This window comes from Eucyclogobius newberryi, unplaced genomic scaffold (genome assembly GCF_026437365.1).
Source record: "Eucyclogobius newberryi isolate DKJ021-1_F unplaced genomic scaffold, fEucNew1.0.hap1 SCAF_16, whole genome shotgun sequence".
In the NCBI taxonomy this organism is placed as follows: domain Eukaryota; kingdom Metazoa; phylum Chordata; class Actinopteri; order Gobiiformes; family Gobiidae; genus Eucyclogobius; species Eucyclogobius newberryi.
The window spans coordinates 25,258,632-25,278,151 of record NW_027315790.1 but is presented as its reverse complement, the minus strand read 5'-3'; the positions used below and the strand labels follow the sequence as shown (position 1 = coordinate 25,278,151).

General features: G+C 39.1%; 1 protein-coding gene across 2 annotated transcripts in view; it reads left to right on the top strand.

The window, feature by feature from the left end:
• The window catches only part of pleca (plectin a), a 144,417-nt gene that overhangs the window by 11,761 nt on the left and 113,136 nt on the right, over positions 1-19,520 (top strand). Inside the window, exon 4 of one of the 2 annotated variants that reach the window (XM_072448076.1) lies at positions 348-558. In XM_072448076.1, the coding sequence (XP_072304177.1) occupies positions 348-558 (211 nt within the window). Of the gene's footprint in view, positions 1-347; positions 559-9,954; positions 10,134-19,520 lie in introns of those variants that run through there. The other variant, XM_072448080.1, reaches the window with a different exon arrangement.

Below are 19,520 nucleotides of genomic sequence, written 5' to 3'. Positions count from 1 at the left end.
TACGTATTTGATTAAAAAAAGGAATGCTACTGCACAGTACACACATCAATCATACATACACAATATACTGATGACAATATTGTAATGTATAAATCTGCAGAACAGGAGGACATCTTTAGGGTGTATTTTGGAAACAGCAGTGGCTCTATTAAGGGTTTACACCAGGATCAGGCCAAACTGGACTCAAACCAGGACTAGAAACACACTTAGAGGCTGAGTTTGAAATGTGTTTTATTCATTTAAGGAGATTATCTGAGAGGTTTCATTTCCAGAAGTACATTTTCATCGTCTCTTCTTCTCCAGACCGTACCCGCTGACGTCCTCTGGTGTTGTGTCTTTGTTCTCAGGCGTTGGACGGGGTTCGGTCCAAAAGGAGGCCCCTGGTCCGAGCGTCTTCAGAGGAGAGCGCGTCTGAGATCAGCTCCCTCAGCTCTTTGCCCTCGTCCAGAGGAGACACTTTGCCCTGGAACCTGCAGAAACACCACCGCATCAAACGCTCCAAGTCTGCTTCTTGTGACGTGCTGGACCCGGCGGAGAGGGCCGTCATCCGCATCGCAGGTAAGAGGAGAGAGAACGTGACTTTACCTTGTTTTAGGCGCCAGTTTGAGGACTTTTGACTTTTAAAAAAAATGAAACTGTGAATTGTTTATTGTTATAGTCAGGGTCCTAGTTTTATATCACATTTCGGTTTACAAATCAACAAAACATTTCCTGTGTGTGTCATAACACGATGGTGCTTTTAATTTGAGAGGAGGATTTATCTATATCTATTTACAGAGATGGGATGGAATACATAGAAAATGTATTTAATTCAGAACTCTTACTGGAAGAATGGTAACGGCTGATGAGGGTCCACACACACAAACACAAGACTGAATACTTGCATTTAAATGTATATTGTAATGTGTTCTGATGGTCCAATCAGAGGAGTGTAATTTCAACTTTTACATTGTTTTAAAATGGAGAAAAAACAGCATAGGACTAAAACTGCTTCATGTTTGTTGCATTGTTTGTTCTGCTTTTATTTATCCCTGACCAGAGAAAACAATCACGTACTCACCACAAGCTGTGTTTTGTTTGAACCTTCAATTAAATGATCAAATACCACCACATATTGATTTGATTTCAGCTGTATTCTGAATATCACCAAATGAAAGAGAAACACTTCCAGAAAACTCAAATTGATGTACATTAGTTACTCTCCAACACGACATATAAATGCAGATCCTCTTCATTACTGTGATACTACACATTGGAGCAGGTAACATTGGTTTCAGGAGACCTTTAGGTAGTTCAGTAAGTGTGTGGTCGAGTATTTACAGTTTAAATGCAGTTCAATCTCGCTCACTGACGTGCTTTTGTCGCCTCTTCCTGGGCCCTGTTGTCTCTCTAATATTGATTCTTCTGGGTGCAGTCCTGCAGTTTATGCAGGACTGCACTGTTTATGCAAAATAACAAATCACAGCGGCAGCAAAAACGTGACACTCACCCGTGTGGACAGTGGACTGGACAGTGAGCTGATTGTATTACATGAAAATGAGCTTGTCTCGACACAGAGCAAGCCACAGCAGCGGCGAGACATGGTTTGAGCGACTGGACCGGAGCAAAGTGCTGCCTTGAGTCCATTTAATCACACTGTAACACACATCTAAGGCTGTGTCTAATGACGTTTGTGTTCAAGCTGTAGACAGAGCCCAGCGGCAGGGATGGTGCAGGATAAATGCTGGTGAACGCACTGGGAGGAGCCTGGTTAAACAATATATCACGACTGAATCAAAATCGGCACAATTATACATTTTTAAAGACTGCAGCTATTTAGATTAAAGAATGTCCTCTGCAAAGAACAACGTATCCTCTCTCTATTTTGTTGTACCTGTAGATTAAGGTTGTCAAAAGTGTCCAAAACCAGATATTAATATACAAATGAAAACTAGATTCTCATCAATACTGCAAAAATCTCATAAACAGAACCAAATTTGAAGCAAGACAAGTTTATTTTTGGACAAGACTGTTCCAAAGTGCTTCAACAGGGGGGGAAATGCATTAAAATCACTAAGATAAAGACATAAAATAGAAGAAATTTGAGCTTTACCAGAAGTAGTACTTTCTTTACGTTATTCTGTGGTTTCATACAATTATTATGTGTTGAAAAATACAGTCTTTTGCCTAAAAAAGGATCATTTTTAAGGATAATTGTGGTATCGTTATCGGTGTCGAGTATCGAGCCCATTCCTTGGTATCGAAATTGAGTTTGAGGTTTTAGTATTGTGTCATCAATACTGCAGTTTAGACCGCTACAAACATGTCCTGGATTCTTCTATTAGTTTATTAGTTCGTATTTCAGCCTTCTCACAAATGTTAAAGCTCCTGGAGTTGTAAAAAAGTAGTAAAGTAGATTGATTTGTGTAAAATATCCAATGTTCGTGTGACCAACAAGTCGACAATGCACCGATTCCCTGTGCAGCTCCTTTTTAGTCCGTGTAGGCCTTATTTTCTCTGGACATGCTTCTGGAATAAAGTGTATAGTTTGAGTGGTCGCTCTTTGTCAGCGCGCTTTTTATCCAGAGTCATGTTCCCGTAGCGTGCGGCGGCGTCGAGAACATGTTCACCGTCCGTAAAACATAAAAACACAAGGCGCCTGTCGTCTTTGCACCTCTGCTGCTGCTCGGAGACAGATCAATACAACCAGATCATGTTGTACACATTCTAACAGACTGTGTAAATGGACAGAAAGGACTCTTGGATTTCGGCATCTGTTTTGTTTGTTTGAAGTTTATGGATGTGGAGAAAAATCTGAGCTGAAAGGTTCATTTCGGAATCATTTTATGGAATACTTTTACTCTTTGTCCTTGTTTTGATATAAATATCTAAAAACTTGATTCACCACCAAAACTTGACTTGAATGATGTCTTCGAAAACCCTTCAATTAAATCCTTCAAATAAGAATAGCCTGAGCCACTATAATCTCAGCAGAAATCTTTCAATCAATCTTACAATTTCTTGAGATTCTTTTTGAGTTCCCAGCAATTAATTATTACTAACAAAAGCAGACAAATAATTTAGATCTATTTAAGTAGGGCTGCAATCATAACTCTCATGACAAGGGATGTATTAAAATTGTAGGGTAACATACTAGTACAAGTACTGTAAGGTTATGAATGTCCACCCACTTGTGAAGGGGGCGGGGCATTCAGGTTTGATATTGATTAAAGAATTGTTCAAGAATTCAAACATGACACACTGCCTAAATGTGGGTAAGTTTGAATCGTATTTTTAAGAGAAGAATGGGGCACCAGCCGGATAATCGGCAATTTAACAACTCTAAAATCAGATATCTAGATTAATTAATTAATTACAAATTAATTTGCTCGTTGATCTAAAGGTTTGAGAACGTAACCGTGACATTGACCCCTTTTCTGGAAATGAAGGAACACTTAACCAAATGTGGGTTATGAAGATTTAATGACCAAATAATTAAACAGATAAATATGAATTAGGAATATGTAAATGAGTCGATAACAGATGGAAAACACTAGACATGATGGTTCTAGATCTATCTAGGTGTGTGTTAGAGTTAAGTCTAAGATGAAATTCAGCCAGCCTGTGAGGTGCATTCATACGAACGGACCCAGAAGCTGTGATCCTGAGGAGACGGGCCTGCTTGGGGTCCAAGGGCCTGCTTGGGGTCCAAGGGCCTGCGTGGAGTCCAAGGGCCTGCTTGGGGTCCAAGGGCCTGCGTGGAGTCCAAGGGCCTGCGTGGGGTCCAAGGGCCTGCCTGGAGTCCAAGGGCCTGCTCTGGAGCTTGGCTCTGACGTTGTCTGGCCAAAGAAGGACTGGATCGGTTCTGCGATCTGCGTTCTCCTTGGCTCTGAGGCGTTCCAAATGAAAAGGCCATCTGCTCCACCGATGTGGCTGGTCTAAAAGGCTGTGGACTTGAAAAGTTGCAAAAGGTCCTTGCTTGATTTTGTGTGATGCAGTATCAATCACGTTTTTAAAAACGGGCACAGGTTTCTTAGTTCCGGGAGGGAACATTAGCTTCTCTTGGAAAAGTCTTTGTCCCGTAGCGTAGCATCGCTCACGCTAACTAGCCCCGAGGCCTGCTCCCAAGGCCTCATGGACCTTGCTGGTGGACCCTGGATGGAGGGTCCAGCTTCGAAAGAAACTCGGATTGAACTCGCTCTGGAGCTCGGATGGAACTGGTCTGTAACTCCCTGCTCTTTCCTTTTGTCTTACCCCGCGGGGGTTTTGGCGCCGTGGCTTCAGCCAATCAGCATGTGAAGTGTATTAAAACTAGGTCCATGCAAAGTTAGGCCTCATTCTGAGACTGGCTTTTAGGAATATGTGTGTTTCTACCAAAATGTCTATTCCACGGAATGTAAGGGGCCCACATCTGATTAACTACCGAATGGGAGATGTCTCCATTGGCTGTGAGGCCTTGAGATGCCTTGTATACAGCTGTGTAAGCGCATGATCTCATTTCTGTAACTTCTCCCCTGGTGCTACCCAAATAAGGATACCTTTACATCTTGTTCTCTCATTGGCTAATCCGTTGGTACATGGATAGGGTCATACTTGTCAGATATTGTTTATCGGTCTTTGTGCGGTTTCAGTATATAAAGGCGAGGTACGCCCAGAGACGAGGTTCGTCTTCCTGATCACCAGCGGACCCAGGGCGCTATTTTCTGCTGTCCTGTATTTGACACTGCTTTCTCTGTAAATAAACGAACTTGGAAAGTTGCAGAGCTTTGTCAACGTAAATCCTTTGTCTACACCCTACGCCACAAACGAGCATTGATCCAGCCACCACACATGCACGCTGGGGTCAGAGCTGATAAGGAGACGAGATCTGGCTTTAGGCCACAAGAGTTACACAAAAGGTAAAATTGTCCACAAAACAAGTTATGAAACAGTTAAAATGACATGTTAAACACAATATCACAATATGTACATGTAAAGTCATCTGGTGGACACATTTTTGCAATCTGATGATTGTCTATTAAAACCACTAAAACCGCATAGTCTTTCAGCGTTTTAGCATTTGTCTTGGAGAGATCGTTACTCTCTGTAATCCAAAAGGAGTCATTTGATGAAAAGTTATTTTCAAAGTTCAGAGCGTCTCTGTTGTCACTATTATATCCTCTTTCTTCTGAGGGGTGTAAAACTCCACACGGGCAGTAGATAACACCTAGCCCGCATTCCTGTCACCATGGCAACAGGGGGAGGACATCTGCATATCCTCCAAAATCATCTTTGACAACATGAATAATAAGCATTATTACATCGAAAAAATAATCAACTATTTAAATTTTTTATGAATTTCACCCTGAACTGTACATGTTCTCTATCTAAAACCTTTCACTTAGTGTAGTTTTATGTTTGACTGCTTAAAAATGCATATTATAGATGAAAATAAATGTTGACTTGACGATAATCACTGATATTCAACAGTAAACAACTGTCACGTGATGCAGTTGTCAGGTTGGACACTAGAGGCCCACGTTAGACACTGAGCATCTGAGCATGAAGCATGAAAAACTTATCAAAGAGACAATTCTACTCTTTTTTTCAATTGGTTGTTACATTTGGGGGTCAGAGTTCCACATTTTTGAGGTAAGAGCAGCCAAATTCCGTTCTACCACTGGATTTAGGCATTGTAAACTCTAATTTGTTCTGCAATTCCTTTATTTAATCACTTAAATACACTTTTTTTGTGTTTTTATTGTTGTTACTTGATTGACATATGATGAAAATGCAACTTTAACCTTTCACTGTAATCTTTGTCTTTGTTTAAACAAACGCAGTAAAAACAGTGAGTTTTTCTTCATTCTTTGTCTTTCCTCGTCACATTCGGTTTGTTGCTTTTGCTCAGACTTAAGCGACGTGAGGCGGCGGGGCTCGAGTGCAGAGCTGCGTGGGAGAAGAACTGGCATCAGGTTTAATCTGGAGGCCGAGGGCGAAAACGGGCCAATGACGTCAATAAAATGTGGAGTTATTGTCATCACGGGGAAAGCTTTTACGGCTGAATGATTTTATATCAGGAGTCAGCTCACGTTGTACATTTTAAACTCATCCAGAAGTATCAACATCTGAGAGAGAGCTGAGAAATGTGAGCTGCTCATGAGGGCTGCACGATACGGGAAAGACATACAGCAATATGGATATTTCAGAATACTGTTTTCACCCAATCATTTCTGTCATATTAAAGCTAGAGCTGGAGCTAGAGGATATCGGACATGTTGTTTTTGAGATATGCAAAATTTGAATATTGAGTACATCCTTTATTATCGCTTTAGTCCATTAGTCGACTCATTATTTTATTTTCCGTGGATTCTAAGGGTTTGTCTGGAACAACTGGGTCAAGGAGAAGACATGAGTGAGTTAGCTACATATTTGGGAGTGAATTGTGAGTTAAATCTGCCTTTTTTACACATAAATACACAGTTTTCTTGTACTTGTAGTTGCGTAAACTCCTGTGCTGTTGTAGTGCCGTGAGCGCAGTTTGGGTCAGATACATAGAAATACTTCTTATTTTTGAGAGATTTTGACGTCTAAGAATTTCTTAAGTCAACTGCAGTCTTATAATTTTTAGTAAAAAATGTAACAAAAAGATCTAATTCAATGTTTTTTGTGATTCCTTTTACAGACATTTTCCATTTTTTTAACAATTAAACCTGAACTAATACATTTAAAGACATGTTTTAACAGAATACTGACTATTGTCGACATACTGAAAAAATATGTAGATATTCATTTTTGTCAATATCGCTTAAGCCTCAATTAAAACAAATATGTTCTGGCCTTAACGATTTAGTCTGTTGAAATAAAAAATGAATAGAGACAAAACTGAGATAAATCAATCATAATTCATACTGAATGAGGAAAATCATGAATAAAAATCAGCCTTTTTCAACATTTTCAGTTTATAAACAGTACATCTCTGTCAGGTGGAGGAATTTTGAGTTATTATGATATATTTGATCGATATATATTTTGATATTGATTATTGCGTCAACTAATATTGCAATATCGATACTTTTGCAATATATTGTGCAGCCCTTGTGATATTTTAATACATGAATCAAATGTTTGTGCTTTGCAAAGAGCCATTTTCTGTGTATTTTTATCGTTTGTGGAGGAAGAGCGTTATTTGCCATGATTTCGATTTAATTACGACGAGCACAAGTTGCCCGTGTTTTGCCAAAACCGACAGCGGCTATTTTTCAAACTTTGACATGTTTGCGGAGTTGGAGATTTCGAGTTTGCAAACACTAAACATTTTAAGTGAAATTGTGAGGTTTTGTCTCCACTGTGACTTTTGCAATCACAGTATTTCTCAACGACAAATGTTGAGAAACACTTTGGCATTTGGGGCGTTTGTTTACTCATTTGAAAGAGAATTTATGACCTTCATGGTGAAATATACTGTTCATTCTGCTATTCTCACATTTCCTCAACTGCAAATGCATGTGAGTTTGTGAAAGGAAAGATCTAAACACAGACTGAAAGGAAAACGCTCCATAGTTTTTATTAATGACAGTATTTCACATTTTTTGAAACGTCTGAGCTCCCATATTGATACTTTTTGAGTGTCTGCTGATACTGATACCCGATGTTATCAAAACGTCCTAATAGAGGTCTTAATAGAGCTGCAATAAGTATAATCGTCAACTAATTTAGTAATCAAACAACCTTAAATGGTTCATACACAAGTTCCAAAACACAAGCTGAAAAAAGAGGTTTTATGACTGAAACTAAGATTTTATTTCCACAAAAATGACATGGAAAATGTGTAAATTCAGTGTATTTGATGAAAACACTTGTTTGTTCATTAATGTCCTCAAACGGCTTCACTTCAGCTTCATTTTAGCCAAATTTAGTGTAAATCTATGAAACACTTGACTTGTCTAAACAACGAAGCATTTAATCAAAAGAATAATCGCTAGTCAAATGGATGAGCAAAATGATCGTTAGTTGCAGCGCTAGTTCTTATTAATATGCTAATAGTATTATTTATACACACATTACGGTAACTTTACAATAGCAAAATGTTCTTCCAATGAGCTCCCTTTGACATGTGAATTGTCTTTGTTGAAGTTGTAAAAACATGCATTCAGGCGCATTAAAACACAATAACACAATAATAACACAACAATGCGATAATAACATGATAAAAACATGATAACAACATGATAACACGATAATAACACGGTAATAACACTTTGTGACCTAAGATGTGTTTGTGTTCTCAAAACGGCAAACAGAGTCGAATTAGCATCGGAAAAGAGGGAATCGAAACATAACAAAAGTATGTGTAACAAGTAGTAGTAACATATTAGCAGCCGAGCAGTGCGGGCGTGATCAAGAGCGGCTCTTTTACCACAAGATTTACTGAGAGTGCTTATGTTTCCCCTCATTATGACTTTTTTTAATGGGATAGTATTTGATTCTTCTAAATATTATATCATAGTCTCACGTCAGTCAAGTGGAGTTAAGTCAGGGGCGTAATATCCCTGTTCATTCATTCATCATTTGAGTCATTGAGTCGGGGTTTCCTCTTGGCCGCTCATCACACTGTTTATTTTACTTCCATTTCCATGTTTAAATGTAGTAAAACACTGGACAATCAGCCTTGAATGATTCGAGGAAGAAACCGCACCACTCTCTCTCTCCTTCTTTCATTCTCTCTCTCCTTCATCATCACTCTTCTTCACTTCTTCTGTGGGCGTTTCTCTGAATGAACCTTTATTTACGTTGGTCCCATTGCTGCAGTGAAGAGAAGAGTTACAGTGTTTTAAGTGTGGGTTTCCTGTTGCCTGGAGACTGGAGCGACAATAAATGGCATTTGAATTGTATTTTTACCACAGCTAAAATAACAAAGACATAAAGTATAATTGTCCGACGAAGTAAGGGAGATTTTGTAAAGCGTATTATTTTGAATATAGATTAAAGTAAAATGCTCTCCTCGCAAAATAAGTTACAGGTAATCAATTCATCGCAACTTATAAATGATTCGCCGGCTAATTTGGTCATCTAATCATTATTTTCAGGACTATACACACTTCAAAACATGTCATGTGCGTTTTATGACTCAAACAGAGCAGGAACTTTACCAAAATAACATAAGAATTGTGTAGAATGTGTGTTTTTAATGAAAAGCTATTTGGTAAGCGGTGTTTATTTAGTTTTATCTTATTGCAAATGTCTCATATCTGCAGGACTTTTGTGATTGAAACAGCTAATCAATTAATCAAAATAATAATTGATTACCAAAATAATTATTACTTGTCGCCCTGCAGTTCGTGCAATTGCCACGTACATCATTTCTATCACAAATGCTGCTGTCCGGTATTGCTCAAGTTAGTGGTGCTGCTCTTTTACTGTTTTTTTTAATTGACATTTTGGCAGCTGAAAACATTTGTGAGTCCATGCCTTTTTATACAGACTAAAATATCAAGAAAATATGACATTTTTCTTGCTTTTGTCCCACTTTCTTCTAAAAACCTCCGCAGTCATATTCAGTAAGAGTTGTTTTGCTGCAGAGGTGTGGTGCTCTGGCATTAAAACGCAACTGTCTGACCTCATACTGTTTTGGGAGTGTGACATGAGCCGACCCATTTAAATGTTCCGCTTTTACTATTTTAAAAGGGGGAATCCGTGTGTTCTTCTGCCCCAGTTCCTTAAATAACAGACCTCAAATAACCTCACTCACTGTTGTGTTTTTGCGTCGAGTGAAGTCTCTATTCCGAGGGGGGAGTTTGAATTTGATGTTTAATTTTGCCCCTGACGCTCTGTGCCTTTAAGGGGGAGGGTCCCGGGTTGTGTTGGGGTATTTTTCAAGCACACGAGGGGAGTGGTACGGGACAGGACTCAAATACACTGCTTTAGATGGCAATAGTGGGACTCGGGACGCGGGCAGTGGCTCGTACAGGTCGTCAGCAGCAGCAGCAGTAGTGTACAGCAGCAGTGTACAGCAGTAGTGTGCAGTTATCAGAGAAGTTTGTAGATAAAACTGTTACAAATAAGTAATATTATGAGTCAGCCAGCCTCCATGCCCATGCTGGAACCTGGACAGAGGCTGCCAGAGGAGCAGGACTATGTGCAGGCCTATGAGAACGTCCGGGAGAGGTACAAAGGTAAAGGTTTAAGGATGTGAGGAGTTTGACTGAGAGGTGTGAGTGACAGCGTGGGCTAAATTCGTGGCAAATGTTGCTATCACTTGGTTGTTATGTGCATGTTTTATTTGGGGTGACACTGGCTCAGGTGCTGGAGTGGTCTTTGGGCGGTTCGGTCACAACACTTGCTCCTGCTGCTGCTGCTGCTGCTGCATACTATAATACAACACACAATGTAATCAAAAGAACTAAACTACATGTAAAGTACCTTTTTATCTGGCTTGTTGTGTGACAGTATCATTACTTTTTCATTCATGAAGTTTGATTTCATGACGCCGGTGACGAATGGTGATCAGTTAAGGATTTAACTGTTGTTTGGGTCAAGTCAAAGCGCCGACAATCGTGAATAATTGTGAAATTGTGATGTCTTCCCGCACAGTAATCGTAATGCTACACTTTGATATCTTGACGTCCCTAAATGTAATGTGCAAGCTAGTGATTTGGACATCTCGAAAGACCAATACGATCTCTGCATTTAGCGTCCCCTCACGGCAATTTAAGTTATAATTGTGATGGATGAATCGTTCAAGTGTCTTTCATGTCTTTGGCAGAAGTCTTTATAGCTGTTCAGTTGTTCGTGCAGTGCCATGAGATCTTACTTGAGTTATTATGTATTATGGAAGGTTTATATGCACATCAGGAAAGGCAGAATGCATGGGTTTAGTTGGTTGAAGCTTTGGGAGTGAATTGTGAGTTTTATCTTACAAAACTTTGCTACAAAACTCTCTGGTGGGAGGTAAAACACAGACTTTTACCTTCCACACCTTCCACAAACTTAACAGTTAACTTAACACAAACAAAACCAACAACAACTGCAGAGAAACAAGGGTTTGCGCTGAAAATACGCAAAGAATTCAATACAATTCATATGCAAGATCCTAACAATTCTGAGCTTATCCCTGCGACACGCCCCCTTTTAGTTGCGTAATTGATGCACAGGGCATTTCCTAAGTTGACAGCAACTCTAGATCTTTAAAAATGTTGGAAAAGGTCATTGTTGGGTCAAAAAGTCAGAGTAGCATTGTTTTCGTTCGTGAAAATCAAACGCAAATCAACAGCAGTGATGAGGTTATCAGTGCCTCTCGTCCGTAGTTGACCATTGTCTCTTCTTATCATTGCATTTGAGTTTATTAAAAGCATCTGAATAAACTGTGGATTCAAACAGCGCTTAGGTTTGATCATTGTCTGTTTCCATCTCGAGACTTTCTGTTCAAGAAGAATGAATGGAAAAATGGTAATTGAAAATGTATTTCTTAAAGCATCTGTAAAAACACAACTGCCGCCATTTTAATAAAACTTTAACATAACTTAATAAAAACACACGATACAGCATTGAAAACACTTAAAAATCAGTAACGTAATAGAAAAGAATGGAAAAACTCACCTGGTATTAAAAACTTGGACAAAAGGTTGTGTTTTGAGTGTTCAGTCCTTCGTCTCAGTCACAACATTGGCACATTATAACAACACTGACCTGTTTATGTCTGATTCAGAAGCTCAGTATTGTCTATTATCAAGTTGCAGCCAAAGTCACTTCACAGTTTGACACGGGGACGTTTAACCAGCCTCTTTAAACCTGGACCTGTTTATTTCATTCGATACACAGTCTGACCAGTGCAAATGCCCAGTTTAGACAGTGGACAAACTAAGGTTCTCTGTGAGTTTGTGAATGGAGCAGCTGGTTGGATCTCGGTCGGGAGGAGGCACCAACAGCTGGACTCGCTCTCACTTATCGCTTACACCAACGTAGTGTTTTAACTCTCCTGAGGATTTCACAACATTTACTGTACTCGCTCTGGACAGTAGTCGCTTCAGTTACACGTTTCTGCTACATTTGATGCCATAACAATGTGGATATCAAACTCTCTTATAGGTGCTGTGCCTGATTCTCACTCTTTTACTCTTTAACATGTGAGAAACAGAATCAGAACTACTTAATTCTGAAGTATTTGATGAACATTTTACAAGCGCTTTGGCAATCACAATTTGGCACATTTGTCCTGTTTCAGAAAATCAAATGAGAATAAAACTACACACAAGTCACCTCATGTAGAAAAGATACATTAAACATCTTTAGCATGAGTGTGTGTTGTGGGGTCCGCTCCGCCCGATGCGGCTCTGGGCCCTGCAGTGGCTCCAGCTTCTGTCAACATCACACTTCTGCTCAGTTCCCATGTTGGACCTGATTGTCGTCCAAAAGGGATTTCAGCTTCTGTGGTCTCCTGGTGTATTTGTGAATAGAGTGTGATGCGTAGATAAGTAGATAAGTAAAGGTTAAAGTAGTTAAGTCGCACTTTTAAACCCCCGAAAGGACAATTCTACCGATATAGACATACGTAGGTCTTTTATTATGTCACAGCAATGCAAAATGTATTCCAGTTTGTGATGACTAACTTTGAGTCTTGTATTTATGTTTTTCTTTAATTCACAACATCTATATTTCTCAATTTTTATGCACAACAATATTCACACGATGTTTTAACAAAGCGTCTTGGTTGAAGCTTAAGTATCAGACATAAAGAAAAGGAAACAAACCTTAAAGTTAACCACAAAAGGGCCAGAATATATCTTTATTACCTTCGACATTTCTGTTCATTTTAGTTTGAATCTAATATATAGGATGCTTATAGGTGATACACTCCATTTTCTAATTTTGCACATCTCCAAAACCACTAAATTGCAATATAATCCATCATTCGACCTCTACTTATACACCTTTGGAAATATGTCACCTTCATGTCCAGTTTGTCCAAAGCCTCTGCTGTCGCTCTATCACTGCTCGTGGTAATTGTGTTTTAATTAAGACGTGCGTGTGAGTAAACGGGGGTTATTTCGGTCCGAGCTGAAGTCCGTGGAGCAGGTGACAGTGCGTTTCCTCCGGGGCTGATGAAGTGCGGTTAAATTCAGACCGAGCTGTAATGACTGGACACATCTATTACCGTAAAACATGCAGCGCGTCTTTAAATACCGCCGACACATACCAGGGGCGTGTCCCGGGTCATTGCAGGGCAAATTCTGTCTAAATCCCGAATTAAACTTGCTCTTTGTGTGTTCTGCATCAGCGCTGTTTCGAGTGAAAGCAGCACGACTGGACCATAGCTTCTGCAAACAATATTTATGAGAAAAGTCGACTGTCGGAGGTTGGATGCTTGTTCTGCTGCTGCGTCGTGGACTCTTCGATGTGTTAACTTTAGAGTCAATTGTGGTTTAATCCTACTTAAGACCCGGTTTCACACTAGTTTAGACCTGGTATACAGTAGTCCTCTTATAGATCCGGTGGTACTTTGAAGGCCATTTATTTCTCCTTGTGTACTTGGGGCTGGGCGATATTGACAAAAGTGAATACCTGAATGTTTTTCCGAGTTTCCCGATGACAACGTTCAGGCGATATACATGCGTTCGCGGTGACATCATACATCCGGGACTTCCCCATAGCGGCCGTTTTGAAAGGGGCACGCGATATAATGGCAAACTAAGGTACACGACAACGCTATAATTTCTTGGTCTGACAACAGAGCAATGTCCTTACAGATTAAGCAGGTTTTTGGCATTTTGGCCTCATATGTCCTGGACATCGTATGTTGTAGACGTGCTGTTGTGCCCCTTTCAAAATGTCGGACTCGGTTGCTACTGTACAAGTTCCCGGATGTGCGAACGCATGTATTGTGTCAATCCAACGGAAATGTGTGAAAACATCTCCTTAAATGTATACGCTGAGGTTTGTTTATCAGGAAAAAAAATGTCTGTAAAAAAATATGTCTGTAAAATGAATCACGAAAGAGCAGAAACATTGCCTTGGATCACTTTTACAACCTCTTCATCATCATAGCCAGCTTAATATCATCAAAACATTCACAATACCATCTATATTTCAATATATTGCCCACCTCTAGTTGTACTGGGCATGTAAACTTTGAGCATCGCTGCGTTAGACTTTATGTGTTGCAGAATAGATTGAAAGTTCAAGTCTTTTACTGTATTTGGATGAAAAGTCGCTCCATCATTCAGTCAAGTCACATGATTTCTATGCACGCATTTTCGCACTTTGATATAATTGTTTGTCGAAGTCAGTTTGATCATGACCGACCTGCGGGCCTGTGTCTGTGTTTGTGTTTGTGTTTGTGTTTGTGTTTGTGTTTGTGTTTGAGTTTGAGACCGGCCGCCCTGACGTGGTCCGTGTGACAAACGGTTCAACAATGCAGTCCATCCAACAACCACTGGGTGTCATTCAAGGATTTACAGAATTCCACTTTGCTTTTTCTGACCATTTCAAGCGTGCAAGTCTCGTGCAACGTTCCTCAGTTGTTGCTCGTGCTATTCATAGTTGATGATACCGTCAAAATGTCCAGCTAAAGCAAGTTCATTCCTCTGCAAAGGACAGTTGTTTTCTGTGCCATTTTATATCTTTTTACTGTCAGAAAGTGCAAAAGGTTCTTGGACATTTTTGCAACCTGAAGTTTTGAGAACATTAACATCCCTCTAAATGTCAGATAGATTTGAACTTCATATTTACACTGCCCAGCTTTTGTAAATCAATAAACAAATAAATAAACTTCCCCTTTTCAAGTTCAGGTTTGAGCCTCGGTTGGAGAAAGTCTCTGGCTCACGTCTTAGATCAGGTTCATGCAACTCGACCTCGTCTTCAAAAATAGACTCTGACTGGTTGCTAAATACTATGTGTAAAGTAAAGCTACGGAACCACTCCCAGAAATGAATGAACAGTATTTATATTTATGCCGTTTGAAAGTACTGTTTTGAGGCGTGTCTGTGGGAAACTGTGAAACTCAAAAATCAAGTTTTTACACTAAGAAAACGTATCATTTACTGTCATACACTGTCATACAATGTTATATCACCTTCTCAAAAAGATCAATTTGTTACACTTACAGTAATACCCTTATTCACCCTTTGTCACCCTTATTAATTCTGCATAACCTTATTTTGCTGCTAATTAGACATTTACTAACACTGTCTGATGAATACACATACTATTTGTTGTTATTATGATGAATTAATATCATAAAAGGCTTATTAATGTTTAAAATATCTTAACCAAATGAGCAGTAATGAATAATAGATTAATAGAAAAGTGTTAGTAAATGTTTAATTAGCGGAAAAATAAGGTTATGCCGAATTAGACAGTAATAAGGGGCGTTTAAAGAGTAATTAACATCAAATTAACCACTTAAATCAGGGGTGTCCAAACTTTTTTCACTTAGGGCCGCAGTTTGAAACTTAAATGGGGCAGAGGGCCACAAACAACTTGACGATGTCGAATTTGTTGAATGACAAAGTGAATTATTTGAAATTTTGCATTTCACGTAATTGCGATGAGCCTCCACACATTTAATTAGACATAGAACATTAATACTTGGTTTGTATAACATCGATATGCCTGAATTTTCCCAATTTCACAATAAAAAGTACAACTTTTTGTTGTTTGGGCCAACATAGCAGGAAGCTGGAGGGCCAACAAAAATTGGTCTGAGGGCCGCATTTGGCCCCCGGGCCCTAGTTTGGACATGCCTGACTTAAATGTACTTAAATGAACAGCTAGTAAGATGTTAATAAAAAAACAGAGCCTAAATCTAATTATTGAATAGTTTTATTGTGGATTAGAGCAGAGTATTGCACTTGTCGGTCCAAAGTACTGGCGCATAAATCATTTCCCCTCGTCACCTTGCCCCTCCCCCCACGGCGGTCTCGGGTCTTTGGTCTGAAACAGTGTAAAGTGTCACCGCTCTGAGATTTCACAGCCGCTCGACAGCTCGACCTCACGATCTCCGGTTTGTTTCACATCTGCACGAGAAACATGAGCCTCCGTGTGGAGCCACTGAAAACACACGCTTTTACCGATCTGCTGATGAGGAGCGGGCAATATCGATACAGATTGATATCTCATTAATGATATTCACGACGATATTTTCACACTGCATCAGGAACGTGTTAAAATGTGTCTGTAAATGTCTCGGTTGAGGTTCAAATATCATACAAAACGTGACTGAACCATAAAATTAACCACAAAAGGAAATAAATGTCACTTTTTTGGAGGTTATTTTTTATAGTTTAATTTATAGACAATACACACTCGATATTCTAATGTTACATATCTGAAAAACAACAATATCATAAACGTTTCTTCTGCCTTTGACAAAAAATGTATATCTTGATGAGTTTCCCGATATTATTCAGACAATATTCTGTCAATGTGTTAAAACATGTCTTTAAATGTATTAATTGAGGTTAAATTATCAGAGAAATGTGAAATGTTGGTCAAATGAATCACAAAAATGCAGAAAAATGCCCCCAAGCACAATATTATCTCCATTTTGATATATATAGCCCACCTCTAAAACATAATATATGTATTTACCGCTCTAATGATAAGAGGCTGACCAATAGGAAGTGTTTATGTTTGAGCAAAGAGCTTCATTAATCCAAGACGCTTTGAATCACATTATTACGACTTTGCCAGAACATAAATCATATCACAAGTGCGTTTCTATGGCTACATCGCACAGGGTCCTGCTCTTTTACCATCTTCACCGTGGAGATTTAACCTATGTAAAGTGGTCTGTGCCCAGTTGTGCTCCTGCTGTAATAGACTGTGATTGAAACGGATTATTGTCGTCCCCGAAGCGGTGACCAACAGCTGACCGCTCTTATGTCACCACCGCCTTTAAATAGTGTTTGAATTACTCCAGATGCAAAGTCTTTATTACGCCGTGAGTTACATAAGTTTCAGTTCACCCTTTGCCGTGGACAGTTGACTTTCCCGCCGGTTTGAAGACGTCTGCGTGAGCGACTTTGTGAGGGATGTTTTTGTCATTGCGAGAGGGGGAAGTCAGAAGTAACAGTTTAAACGAGTCGCTGGGAAACAGACGCACACAAACTGTCATTGTGTCCGGCCAGTCGGAGTAATAAAAGAAGCTGGAGACACTAAATTGGGCTGAATATAAAAAGTGAGTGGTTTGAATGGCAGGCGGTGGTTTTTGGTGCTGTGTCACTCTTGAAAGGAGACAAGATTTTGCGTTTATAGTACAGTAAAGGACAGATTTTGTGCATTCTTGTGACTTAAATTGGCTTTTAAACATGTCCATTGATGGTTTGTTGGTGTAAAAACGTTGCAGTAACTTTCTGCGTTTTGACTTGTGAGGCAATAACGCCGGGACAATTGAAACGGACTGATTTCTGAAAGCAAGACAACCTCGAAAACAGGATTAATGTAACTCCAGGTGTGTTTTTGTTGAGTGGACAACACTATAATATGGCTAAAAGCTCACAAAAATGTGCATACAATTTGTCCTGTAAGTTTTAACCGGTATTTTACATCTTTTATCTGTGACTCTTGAGTTTTTCTCACAAGTTTCATTGACAGTTCTTTCGTTGTACAATCAATGTAAATAATTCAGGCTTGTTCTGACATTTTCAGGTTTCATTTACTTTGAAGACAGACACTTTTATCAAGTAGAGAACAAAAAAACATGAACACAGATTTACCAAATTCGACCAAACTCTGAAATAAGTAATGTCATTTAGTTCAGAATAAACAATCTTCTTATTTAAAGCCTCAAGCAGATTCATGTTTTGTTTGTGTTTATGATGAATGCGCAACTTCAAACACATTTAATCTGCCGCCCTTTATCCCGGTGCCCAATATGTATTAAAAATGTTAAAATGGCATTCTTTTTGGCTCCAGTTTGGCTTCCCGTCTGCTCCACACCTGTGAGTCCAGTGTTTTGAGGGGAACAATGGCAGCGTGAGGTGCAGTGAACAGGACTAAAGCAGGAATGTGGCTCCGGAGCTCCAGCCACAGCTCTGAGCCTCTGGTCTCTGTAAACAGCAGTGCAGCAGAAGCAGAGGACGTGCAGTATTTATATCTACACACTACATTCAAGGGAAATCGGCAAAAACATCCACGAAACTCGGACACTGCACACGACAAAACGCTGAAGAAACCGCTTTATTTATTCATTATTGGAAATGATTACAATATGTGCTGCGACAGATATCATTCATTGCAATATTTCAAGACACAGTAATTATAGTTTAACAAACATGCTGTAACGTTTTAGTCAAATTCTCTCAAAATAACAACTTTACAGAGACTAAATCAAGACAAATTTAGACTGAAAAAAAAGAAAATCCTGAATAATTTACACTTTTTTAACATTTAAAACCAGTACATTGCTATATTTAGTTTGTTGCAGTATTGATTATTGTGTCTCTTGATACTTTTGCAGCCCTAGTTCATACCAAAAACTGTAGGATTAGTCTTCTAACTCCTGCGTATATCTGGAAATAGCATTAATTAAGTCTCTCTTAAGCCATTGTGCATCCACCGCTTTTGTCCCATTGTCTTTGATTTTGCAGTTTGGGCTAATTTAAACTTTGCAGCAGCACTCTTTGGGCTCATAAACATGTCTGCAGTGCACAGTTTGGTTCATTAGACCAGAGGAAAGGCACAGATTGAGCTAAATGGTGGAACAACAATAGTACGACATCAGGACAAACAAAACAGCTCCATTACCTTTAATTGAATTCTTTTGGTCCACTGAGCTTACCTATAGTAGAAACCAAATGCATTACTATTGCTATGTGGACAAAGCTTTATTTCCTTATGATTGGGGTCATTAAAGTAAAGCAAGTGGTTCACTCAGGGTTGGTTCAACTCATCCCTAACTCACAATCCACTTGGTTTTCTGCACAATATCGGTGAAAGAATGCGATGTGCAATGGTTGTTGAGTACGGCAGTGTTTTCATATTAGTGCTCTACTTTTGGACACAATCATTTCAGTTCAATGAAGTGGAAAAATGCACTCACAAAAACAAAAACATGGATGACACAAACAGAACCAACGATGACGGCTGGATTGAAATAATTATGGGCTTTCGCAAAGTGGGAAGAATCACGTTTAGTTTGAAAATGGACAAATTTGAAAGACTTTGGACTGATTGGGACAAATATGCCAGATTATTAATGGATGTTTTATGGAAATTGTGTTATGTTTGTTGGTTTGTATTGTTTATATTTAAAAGAAATTTGTGGGGGGGAAAGTACATTTATTCGTCAAAATACGGAGACAAAACCGAGACTAAATCAAGGCTAATTTTGAACTAAATAAGGAAAATCATGAATAAAACCAGCCTTTTTCAAAAAAATCATTTAAAAACAGCACTTTTTGATGGAAGATTTTGTTGCAATTGCAGTAGATCCAGTTTGATGTATTGATATATTTGTGTTGTTGTGTTATAATAGTGTAATAGTGTAGTAATAGTGTCAACAGTAACAGTAATAGTGTCCTTCCCAAGCCAAAGTGTTTTAACAAACCTTCAAATGATTGCGT